Genomic DNA, 12,109 nt, shown 5'->3' with positions numbered 1-12,109 from the left:
ACTTTTATTTCTAAGCCACATATTTTGGGTACCTGAAACCTAGATCATGTAGTGATAGCTCCTCAGTCCTGTATTTTTCCGTTAAGAACTATCAAAGACTGTGGGAGAAAATCAGAATGACTAATGTCTTCATTACAGAGACAGACCACTCATTACTTGGATATTGTTTATTGCTTATTGCATGTTTTTACTTCTCTTTATTAATGAAGGAGCAGTGTCCATTTCCCAAAAACTTGCGCACGCATGTAGAGTTTGAAGTTACCCCTTCCAGCTTTTCCAAATTCTCATGGTTGAATAATCCTGACAGTGATGCCACTGTATGTTTGTATAGCAGTGTGGGCTTTTCCAAGAGTCACTGTTTGCATTACTTCATGGAATCCCCACAAATCTCCACTGGCCAGATAAAGCAGATGGTTTAAATCTCCATTGAACAATAATGAAGTTAACTTTCCTACCTGGGATCACACATCTAGTTCTTAACATAAGAAGACTAGATAGATCACTCTTTCTTCTGTGAGTTCCTTTAAAAATACCGGAATATTGGAGATTCTGGCCTGGGCACCCCCCACCCAGGGCTTGTTGAGAAGCTGGAATTCTCTAGTGTAGTTATCCAACCTGACTCTTGCCCCAAGTTCACAACTCCGTGAACCTGCCTTGCAAACTTACCTACACAGAGGTCTCCAGAGGGTAAGATGTAGCCTGTCCCCTACTGAATTCATCAACCTTCTGCTCCCTCCCAAGCCTCCTTCTTGGTGCTGAATTCATTATTTTAGAGAATGTTACCACCAAACTCCTGGTTGCCAAAGCCGTATCTTAGGAATTCGTGTGTTTCTCTGTTGTAAGGCCACTATTCTCTGTCTTGGTCACAGCCTTCTAACCAGTCTCCCTACCACCATCCTTGCCCCCTCAGTACATTGCCCCCATCACATTAAGATTGGACTTTCAGAAACACAGATTGGGTTCATTTTCTCCCTGAGAGCTATGTTTCTCCCTGAGCTATGTTAAATAGTCTCCAGCCTCTCAAGTGTGCCCTCCTGTTCTTTTTGCCTCCAGGCTTTTATATAAGCTGCTCTCTTTCCCTAGAGCCTTCTCTTCTTTCAAGTCTCAGCCTAGATGTCATGCCTTCTGGGAAGCCTTCCCTGACGGCGTCTGTGCTCGGGATCTCTTCGTCCTTGCCTTCTCTAGACTGTTTGCTAGAAGGGCAGGAGGCATGGAGTCCAGGCATCGAGTACTGAGTCTAGAACTTATTATGCAAACAAGAGATTTTGTATGAATGAACAAACAAGTATTTCCAGATTTCCACTGTTCTTTCCACTAGAACAGTTCCCTACCAGTATGGTCAATATTGTCCTGCTGGTTTTAGTGTTAAAAACCCAAGATGTCTAGTATGTAAGTAATCTCTGAGCTGCCTATGCTGTATCATAGAAATGCAGTAAGTCATTTAACAGCGTGTTCTCTATTTTACTGTGGTTAAATCCAGTAGCTTTTAAAGGGAACTTAATAAATATCAGTAGCAGACATTTGTTGGGTAATATCTGTGTGCCAAACATTGTGCTAAGTGTTCTTTATCAATTTTTGCTTCTTTAAAATGGTTCTAGGGGCACCTGGGTGGCTCAGTCGGTTAAGCGTCCGACTTCAGCTCAGGTCATGATCTCACGGTCCGTGAGTTCGAGCCCCGCGTCGGGCTCTGTGCTGACAGCTCAGAGCCTGGAGCCTGTTTCAGATTCTGTGTCTCCCTCTCTCTCTGCCCCTCCCCTGTTCATGCTCTCTCTGCGTCAAAAATAAATAAACGTTAAAAAAAAAAATGGTTCTAAAGTTAGCAGAGTAGACACAGAAAGATGAAATGGTCTGTCCAGTATCACAGCAAATAAGTAGTACAATTGGATTTGGAACTCAGTATAAATCAGAGGGTTAAACCCGTTCAGCTTATGAAAATCCAAGAGATGTGCCTCTGTTTATTGTTAGGAGTTTCATTAAGTATGTAAGTCTAGGACTTTATCGTTTGAGCACGGGCTTTGAAGCCAATGTCCGTAGCTGTAAAATGAGAGAAACCCAGGGTTGTTTGTGGTGGGGATTAAATGAGATAATATATGTAAAATGATAGTTGGGAATTGGTGGTACATGGTAGTCACCTGGAAAATGATAGCTTCTCTTTTCCAAGTCTTCTACTACCTTACCTTGTTGAACTTCAGAACTTAAAGGAGAGATTGCTAAACAGAAAGTTAGATTTTTAGGTCTAAATTAAGTTCTGAGAGAAACACTGAATGACTAAAAAAGTGTACTTTTGATTTAGACTTAGATTATATACACTTGCATAAAGTTCATTCTGGCTCCGTTAATGATTTTCCATACATTCTTCTGAGCCAAGGGTCTTTGGTCTTGTAGGGGCCTAGACAGGAAGCTTTTTTCAATACTAAAAAAATTCTAGGGTGCCTGGGTGGCTCGTCGGTTAAGCGTCCTACTCTTGATTTTGGCTCAAGTCATGGTCTCACAGCTGTGAGATCGAGCCCCACATTGGGCTCCATGCAGAGTGTGGAGCCTGCTTGGCATTCCCTCTCTGTCTCTGTCTGTCTGTCTCTCTCTCTCTCTCTCTCTCTCTCTACCTGGGCCCCTGCCCTGCTCACATTCTCTCTCTTTCTCTCAAAATAAATAAATAACTATTAAAAAATAAAAATGTTGATTATATGTTTACCCACCATAAAGCTACATGAGACCATCTCAAGATGTCAAATTTATTTGCTTCTGACTCCGTTTCATTTCATGTCTTTGAATTTTAAAATAGTAAATTACTACTTAAGAAAGGAAGTTTGGTAGATGAAATCTTTGAAAACATGAGTTTTGCAGTGGAAAAACAAGACCCTGTTGGGGAAAAACTTTTGAATCCGTATCTCTTATTTCAAATAAGATAAAATATTTTGTTATTATCACATCTCTTTCTGCTGCTATTATAAGAACTTTGGTTTTTAATGATTTACCCTTTGTTACACAAATATATAGTTCATGAAACAAGGGGAGAAATGTTTTGGAGGTCAATGACCATTTCTGTGAAGAATCCTTTAGTAGTTTTTAGTAAGGTTACTAAAACCATGCTGTCATGATATTTGTAGATAACAATTTCATGTGGAGCAATAAATTACCAAAAAACCCACAAAATAACTGAGAAAAGTAGTAGATTGACACTTTTATATATACATATAGTGTACAGTGGTAATAATGTAAGTTGGTATATTGTCCAGGAGTAGAGTGCCCGAGGTAGGCTCTGTTTTATGTAGGAATTAAGTATGCATTGATACACTTATTTAGCAGTGATTACATGCTGAAGGCAGTATCTCATTTGCTCCTCACAACAACCCTAACAGATAGTTGCTCTTATCTTTATTTTTCATATGAGGAAACTAACCTTCTGAAAGGTTAAATAACTCATCCAGTGTTAAGTGGTAGAATTGGAACTTGAGTGCAGGTGTTGAGAATTCAAATCCCCATTGCCTCTTACATGAAATGCTGAAGGAGAAATCACAAGTCAACATGGAAGAATTCTGAAATTCGGGTTGGGATTATTGGGTAGCACTTCGAAGGAAATTTACATTGGTTCTTTACGATATTACATATAACAAAATAAAATCCTGATGGACTAGAGAGTTCAATTTAAAAAACAAAGCAAACAAGATAAAGCTTTAGAAAAACTGGAGGGTAGAGTTGAGTATTTATCAAATCTGTAAAGCAGAGTGCATTTCTGAAGTTTATAGGGATAGAAGAATTTACAAAATAAATGTATACACAACTACAGTAAATAAAATGTAACAAAAATTTTTGAATATTGATACCAAAATGCAAACTGGCAAAAATTAAGAAGCCAACACCACCCAGTGCTGGCAAAGAAAACTTACGGTAAGATTAACCAGTGAAGGCCCTTGGGTAGAGGCTGTGAAAGAAAAATGTTCATAAAAATGTCCATCCCTTTGCTGTAATTGTACTTCTGCAATCTATTGTATCGGAAAATCTAAGCTATGGCAAATGCTATTTCCATGAAAATATTTTTGTGGTGGTTTTCAAACCAAAAATAAGAAAAAGAAAAGAATGTCCAGTATGAAGATAGTGAATATTACTAGTTGAACCACTAGATGAATGAAATGCTATGTGAAATGTATAAACGTATAAATCTTTTTCTCTTTCTCATTTGTATTTTTACTGATGTTACAGCTGTAGAAATAAAGTTCGTACCATAAAAGTCTGAAGTGAAGTATTATACATTAAAATTTTAATCATGATTACTTGAACTGTAGGATTAAAGCTGTTTACTTGGGCCTGTCTTCCCAGTTCTGATATTTTATTTACAAACTCCAACTAAAAAGGACTTATGCTTTGGCCCATAGGATGGATTTCCAGATTTCCAGGATTCTGTGCAGACACTCTTCCAGCAGGCTAAAGCTAAGAGTGAAGAACTTGCTGCTCTTAGTTCACAGGTAACGTAAACCACCAGTTAACATTTCCTAATAATGTCTGTCGATGAACAATAAATGGCTGCTTCGGCTAGCTTCGGTTTTAAGCATCCAGGGATTGGATTCCTTTCTGGTGGTTTTTTAAATGTCATCTGATCCACAGCTGTATCAACAAGATAGCAACAACAATGTAGTTTGATTTGGTTATGAGCAGAATCTGATAGAGTGATATTTATTCTTTGTAGTTTGTAGGAAGAAAGACAGATTCTCTACCTAAGAAAACTCAATTTGGTACCAGGAAAACAGCCATGTTGACTATGGCTGTGTGTAATACAACTCTGAGATAAACTAGAACTCGTTCTCAACACAACATCAATTGCCATGGTAGCTATTGTTAAATCATTTCAATTCGTGTATGGTAACAAAAATCCTTAAATTAATGTGTAGCTTCAGGTGCTTTTGCTATTGAGTTATTGTTGTATGTGAAAATTAACATTTAATTTAAATCTAATTTAACATTTCTAAAAGGTGTTAATTTAGTTTAACCTTTTAGAAAACACTAAGTTTTATTCCTGTTGATCTTCTGCCTAGTGACTGCTTCGGGTCAAATTCAGTAGTGCCAAGTCTTGTTTTTGTCTTGTTCAGAGGATGAAAACTCCATTTCCTCCTCAGAAATCTTGCTGAAGTTTTATCAATTAATAAGCTCAAGTGAATCGACATTACTGTTCTTTTGATCTGGTTTATGTGCATTCAGAAAAATAGCATAAGCTTTTATCCCAGTCTCTGAATTAATATTTTTCACCTGTTGATTTTTACTACTGTGAATCAGGATTTTTCGTAACTAATTTTATATAGGAGCTTCCTTGTGCTACTGTTTTATATGGAATGGTAGTGATTCCTATCTGCATTTTGATTATTACCTGCTTGGCAAAATACATAAATACAGTGCTTTCAGTGTCACATGTAAGTAACTTAAAGCAATACATAAAGAAGAAACTTACAAAACACACACAGAGATAAATTTGTATGTCAGCCAACTTAATTGTGATTTTTAAAGCATGTCTTTTTACGATTGGTTGGGAAATACCGCAGTCTCATTCCACGAGCAAGGTGAAGATTCTTGTTGGCACTCGTGTTTCCTGCATAATTTGCATTGTTTGATTTTGGTGGGAGGTGTATTTGTCTTGTTCTTCTAGACAGCCATTTTACACCTTTTCTCCCCCAAACATACTGTCATCATATCAGAGCATGTGTAGTGCCAGATCCTAAAATAAAAAATGCCAAGATGTCACCCTGTGTGTTAGAAGCAGATTATAGCAGATGTTGCTGTTGCTCTGAGGTTCCTTTTTTAAAAAAATATTTTAAAGGACTCAGTACTTTGGGAAACAAAGCTAAGGTTATTTTGCCTTTGAGCTGAAGTGGAATTCTCTTTCAAGGATGAGCAGGAAGGTTTTTTTCTTTTGCACAAAATCCAACATTTTATGTTTTACCATGATATAGACATCTAAGCATATTTATGGAATGTGTATACCACATGAAGTGTGAACTAATTTAATGAATACTAAATACATTTGCTGGAGTCTGAAATTGGCATCTTTAAACCATTAAAACCATGTAGAATGTTTTAGTTACTGATTTTATTTTTGCTTTACTTACTAGCAGCCTGAAAAGGTGATGGCAAAGCAGATAGAGTTCCTTTGCGCCCCAGCTGGCTGTGAGAGACTGCAGCATGCTGAGAGAAGACTGTCCGCGGGGCTGTACAGGCAGACGTCGGAAGAGCACAGCCCTAACGGCCTGGCTGCTGACAGCTCTGACGGACAAGGTACCTCTCGAGAGTGGCCTACGCTTCTAGCGCAGTTGCTAGGTGCACGTCAGAGAGAAACAAAAGTTTGCCTACTTTTAAATCTTAATATTTTAGAGAGATTATTTTATACATTCTGTGTAAAAATTAATTGGTAGATTGTCTCTTTTATAAAAAGAAGGAATTCATCCTGCAAATGTAACTTGTAATTATTTGGGGTTTTTTTTTTTTTATTTGTATGTTTGGTTTTTACCTTATTATCCCTAAACAGTAGCCGACACATGCATTTGCCATGTATTTTGTAAAGGGTGAGTGGGAATGGGGAACGTAAACATTACAGATCATTTCCCCCCAAGAAACTGATTCCATGGGAGACGTTTGTCATTTTTTAAAAGACCACAACTTCATACTTTTTTAGACTTCAAAAACAGATTTATCTATGAAATTTATAACATTTGGTTTCTAAGGGAATATGGTTAACTGCTTCTAAAGTACTGTGACGAGAGTAGAGATTTGTAGAGATAGTATACAAATGGAGAGACTTGAAGAAATTTTGTATTCTCTCAGGCTTTAGATTGGCCTACAGTCCCTATGAAAATATTTTGTGTGGTATGTTGGAGATTGTTCTCTTAGACATTTAGGTTTAGAAAGCTATGATTCATGAGTATTTTTATCATTTTAAAAATTATTTTCATTTTTTTGTATTCACACATGAAGAAAATCTCAAGTCATTGTCATTTACTCATAGTATTTCCTGGGTGCTGCCAGGCATCCTTCTGGGCACTGAAGATGCATCAGTGAAGTTAAGTCCCTGCTGGCTTGGAGCTTATGCTGCAGTGGAGGAAGATAATAACTAGCTTCAAATAGTGATATGTGTCTGAAGAAAAACAATAATTTTTGTAGGACCGTCTTTTTTGTTTTGTTTACATATTATTACAATTTTCTAGAGAGTGGTTACTACTGTCAAAATATTAGATTTCTTTCTAAGTAACAATACCATCTTTTTGTTGTTGTTTTTTTTTTTTTGGAGAGAGAGAGAGAGAGGGCGCAAGTGAGCGAGGGGGCAGAAAGAGAATCCCAGGAAGGGCAGAGAAAGAAAGAGAAGTGGGCTTCACCCGAAGAGGGGCTTGAACTCAGAACTGTGAGATCATGACCAGAGCCAAAGTCAGATGCTTAACAACTGAGCCACCCAGGTGCCCCAGTAACAATACCATCTTAATAAGCATTCGCCAAATGTAGAGTAAAATATGTCAGCTGATTTCAGAGTACTGGAGGAGAAGAACATTCCTCCTTTTTAAAATATTATGGAAACTTTATAGTTGAGGTCTTAACTTCTCTAAGTCATCCTTGACAGTTAAGACTCAAAAGGGTTAAGAAGCAAAAGCAAAATTAATGAAAGATTTGGTGACTCTTAATTTGTGAAACCAGGACAGTGCACTGTGGGGTAGCAGTCAGCTCTGTGTGATGGATTTAGGATTATGACAGAGAATAGGATTTGGTGCATTAAGCGTGATTACCATATCTGTGCTAATTCTGTCTTCATGGATTTACCATAGACTTTGTTGTTAACAGGAAGTTGCTTGAAGCCTTCTCTGTCTCTAGTGTTATTATATAGTTAATGACATGTCTTGGTAAATAAAATGGTTGCACTGCTAAGAAAATGCCTTACTCGGGGGATGTATTACATGCTAAAGCTGGAGTGCTTACTGGAAATCCCAGTCTTTTGTTTAGTTCATGTTTCAGTCTTAATGTCCCGACAGATTCATAAACCTTGGAACTAGCGTGAATTGCCATTTCCCTCTTAAGTTATCATTTAAGATATTTCTCTAACTCTTATTCAAATTGTTCAGTGCCTGTTGGCCTTCCTTACTTCTTTCCTAAGGAGTGTTCAGGCAATTTGTGAAAACTTATTTTTAAGAAAAACCACAAAGTGTTTTTAGTATTGTTCATGTTGCTTTTTTCCCCCTTTTCATTAGGAGAAAGACCTTTGAATCTCCGAATGCCTAATTTACAGAACAGACAACCCCATCATTTTGTGGTGGATGGAGAGCTGAGTAGACTTTATCCCAGTGAGGCAAAGTCCCAGTCAGGTAAGAATATGGGATATTATTAGAGTAACACTTGAATAAAATATCTTTAAATTCTGTTTTCCTGCCCTCCACTGTCATTCCCTACTCCCCTCCAACCCCGTGTCCACCCCCCACCCGCCAAAAAAAAAAAAAAAAAAAAGGTCATTTACTAACAATGTTACTAGTCAGTTTTTCTCCTTTGGGAAATAATAGATTGCTCGAATAATAGCAAGTCTTTTGTTTGTTTGTATAAAGTAGGCTTGAATTCATGACCCTGGGATGCTTGACTCGGGATGCTTGACCCCGAGTTAGGGTCTTAACTGGCTGAGCCACTCAGGTGCCCCATTAGCCAATCTTTTTTAGAAAATGGTATTCCAAAGGATTGACAGAAGCTTATGAAGGTTGATACTATTTTGATTAGCTATTACACGAATGGTTACTTTTATACAAGATTTAAAACCAAATAATACATGGCTGATTTATGTAATTACCTTTTTCCAGCCTTTCATAATGTGAAATTGAGGGATTACATGTTTCTTTTCATACTAAGAAAACCCTGTACACCAAGTCTAAACTTTTCTTACAGATGCATTTTGGGGGTGATAGTTATATTTCAGAAGTAAACTGAACTCCATAAAGGAAAAGTTATTCCTTATTACTGTTAGATGTTTACCTATTTTCACCCAAGAAAAAGTGAGTTAGACACAGTATTAGAGAACAACACCATTTGAAAATATGTAGTATCACTCAGCCTTTGAGTTAAAGTAACTTCACTTGAAGTCCGTTGCTTCATCTGTAAAACAAGTATCATTTCTATCGCATGGAGTTAATGAGTGTTCTACAGGTAGCATATATATAGAATTGTCTGGCTGATAGCATATATATATATATAGAATTGCCTGGCTGATAGGAATTCAGTAAATGGTAGCTACTATTTTTATACTCTTGCTAAATTTAAAATCTACTTTTTCATAGAGAGAGTAAATTCATAAATTGAACTGCCTAATTTCGGATCAGCTATTCGTATTGGTTACATTTCTAGAATCCTTTTCAAAGTGTGTGCATATATATTTGTCTTTTAGTGCTAGTGCTTCCTATCAGTGCTCTATGCTGTCATTCTCTGGTGTTTTTGTGAGGTTGAAATAACTGCACACACCTGACTCCAGGAAATGGTTCCTTATGAAAGTAGTCTTCGTTCTTCTATCATGTGTCATGGCTGGAGATACTTTTAAAGATAGTTGTGTGTTGAAATGTGGAAGATTTTTTTTTTGTCTCTTTTTTTCATTGATAGTGATTAAATATTTTAGCCAGTAACTTTGTATACGTGTGACCCATTTTATTTCACATATATTTTTTTATCATGTTGAACCAAATGTTAAATAAAAATATGGTCTATTTGTTAAATGCTTTTTTGTGCCTTTCATCGTTTAACTCTCATGCCGCCCTATATAGATACTATCCCCATTTTACAGATGAAGAAAGATACTAAGGCTTAGAGAGGTGTGTACGTTGCCTGGAGATGTGCACAGCTAGTAATTGGCAGAGATGGAATTTAAATCCAGAATCAAAGCTCTTAATCACAAACTCTATAAACATAAAATGTTTTTATGGAATTGCAGAATTATGAATAGTTGATACTGTTTGCTGTGGATTTGAGGGATTTGTTTCATATGTTTGAATTTGTTTTTTGTGATCCATTGATTTTAAAGTATCAACACACCCTGTTTCCATTTTTATGCAGAGAGTCTTGGGATTTTAAAAGACTACCCTCACTCAGCTTTTACTTTAGAAAAGAAAGTCATCAAAACAGAGCCTGAAGATTCAAGATAGCTGTGATTCTCCCACTGTTCTCTGGAAATGGCATTCAGTTTAAGGATAATAATGCTCCATCATAGAAATAAGCCTTAATAACCAACGTTGCCTCATTCAGCTCAAACAGATTTCATAGCCAAAGCATAAGGATTGATACAGTAGTCTGTGGAAACCAGGAAGACAAAACAACAGCCACAAAAGAGAAAATTGAGAGAATGTTGCAATCTGTAACAGAGATATTGATCCATTCACATTCCTGTGTAAGTCATTTTACGTGGAAAAGCTTACAAATTAATATTGTAAGCATTCATTATTTAAGAATGTACAATGTATTTGTGTAATTTATAGAAGTAAAAGCTAGATGTGGAGACCTGTTTGGTCCAATAGATGTGGATACAGTTTATTTTACTTGAAATTTCACTGTCTACTTTTAAGTGTATTTAGCATAGATATTATTATTTGTTAGAGTTTAGATCTTTGCAGTCATAAAGAAAGTTTAAGTGATGTAGTTATTGGCAAGGTTGCAATGACTTTGGAAAAATGGAAAGCAAATGGCTTAATTTAAACCAAGAAAAATATTGTGTATTTAATATTTGATAAAACTGATTTTAATAGGAAATGTGTCTTTTTTAGTAGTAAAATGTCACTTTTGCTGGCTTAATCAGGCACATTTATGCAATTAATAAGTACTAAAGTAAGTTTAAAAATGGGCACTAGAGTAGCAAATCTCTTAGTCGACTCAGATTGCATTATATCATTGTATCGTAACAAAAATAGGAAGCTATTACTTGGACAGAGTATTTGAAACAAGTGAACTGATGTGTAAAAGCCTTGACTTAAACATTGTTATTTAAGAATGTGTTAAATAGATTAAGGCATAATAAGTTAACCCCAAATGTGATAAGGATGGTGACTAGTAAAAAGGCTATAATATATAATATTATAGAGTAAGAACCATTTTATATCCAGAAATTCTTTTTTATGTCCTAGATAAAGTCTGAGAAAGTAGGTGGCTCTCCCTGGGGAATGTCTCACCACCCAGACCGTAACAAGTGTGGACAATCACTACATCCACATTTGCAGGCATAATTCTGTGGACATTTAGTTGACACCTGTATTTGTTATTTATTTTACAATTTTGTGGACCTTTCATATTTGTGTCTGCAGTTTTTTTCTTAAAATTCATTTTAGCTTGAAAGTATGTTTTAATTTCTTCCCCCTAATTAGTGGGCTGTGTGCATATTTATGGGGGTGTGCTTAAATGTTAATAATGTACTTGCATACTTAGGAGAATTTCACATTGGAATCCATAGTTTAAAAGAACCAAATACTATTTCTACCAATTTACATTTTTTCTTTTGGTTTAAAAGAAGACATTTGACCGCTTTACCTACTTCCTCCAGATTCATCTAAACCCAGATATTGCTGACAACAGCATACTGAGTTGAATATGTGGGGTTTTTTTTGTTTTTAATTCTGCTCTAGGTCATAATTGTGTACAAAATACTCAGTTGTACTCTGTTATACTAAAATTCATCAGCCAAATGTTGGATGAAATGTCAGGACTGTAGTCTCTGATCACTGTCACATATATAATTGCTTTTTCATTTTGATATGTAGAATAGCTTTACAGTAGAAACACCAGTAAACAACTTTTATACTATTGAAAGGCTCTTTCCCCTACCTAAATGTTTTAATTGTACCATAGTGTTTAGCCCACTGAAGAAGCTTTTTATGGACCTTGCAACTTCGTTGCTAGCGTGAGGTTGATTATTGTGGTGGTATTGTTCACTGTGTAGAAATAGTAGGAGTATGATTTAAATAGATTGTTCAGTTTTTAATATTAGCCATAGAACTGGTTAGTATCTCAGTAGTTTCATGAAACGTTTCCTGTATTCTAATCTATTTTGAGAAATTTTGTGGGTTTTTTTTAATTGTGTCTTACAGTTCAAGTTTGTAGATTTTAATAAGCAACAATTTTTAAAGAT

At 36.1% G+C, this 12,109-nt stretch overlaps 1 protein-coding gene across 2 annotated transcripts in view; it reads left to right on the top strand.

The window, feature by feature from the left end:
* The window catches only part of NAB1 (NGFI-A binding protein 1), a 42,744-nt gene extending 31,359 nt beyond the window's left edge, over nucleotides 1-11,385 (top strand). Inside the window, exons 5-8 of one of the 2 annotated variants that reach the window (XM_049615314.1) lie at nucleotides 4,374-4,463; nucleotides 6,102-6,261; nucleotides 8,217-8,330; nucleotides 10,051-11,385. In XM_049615314.1, coding sequence (XP_049471271.1) covers nucleotides 4,374-4,463; nucleotides 6,102-6,261; nucleotides 8,217-8,330; nucleotides 10,051-10,139 — 453 coding nt within the window. In that variant the 3' untranslated portion in view covers nucleotides 10,140-11,385. Of the gene's footprint in view, nucleotides 1-4,373; nucleotides 4,464-6,098; nucleotides 6,262-8,216; nucleotides 8,331-10,050 lie in introns of both variants that reach the window. The other variant, XM_049615313.1, reaches the window with a different exon arrangement.
* Nucleotides 11,386-12,109: the final 724 nt, after the last annotated feature.

Source organism: Panthera uncia, assembly GCF_023721935.1.
Source record: "Panthera uncia isolate 11264 chromosome C1 unlocalized genomic scaffold, Puncia_PCG_1.0 HiC_scaffold_3, whole genome shotgun sequence".
NCBI classification, from domain to species: Eukaryota; Metazoa; Chordata; class Mammalia; order Carnivora; family Felidae; genus Panthera; species Panthera uncia.
Note: the sequence above shows the minus strand (reverse complement) of the source record. Positions and strands in the feature narration are given on the sequence as shown.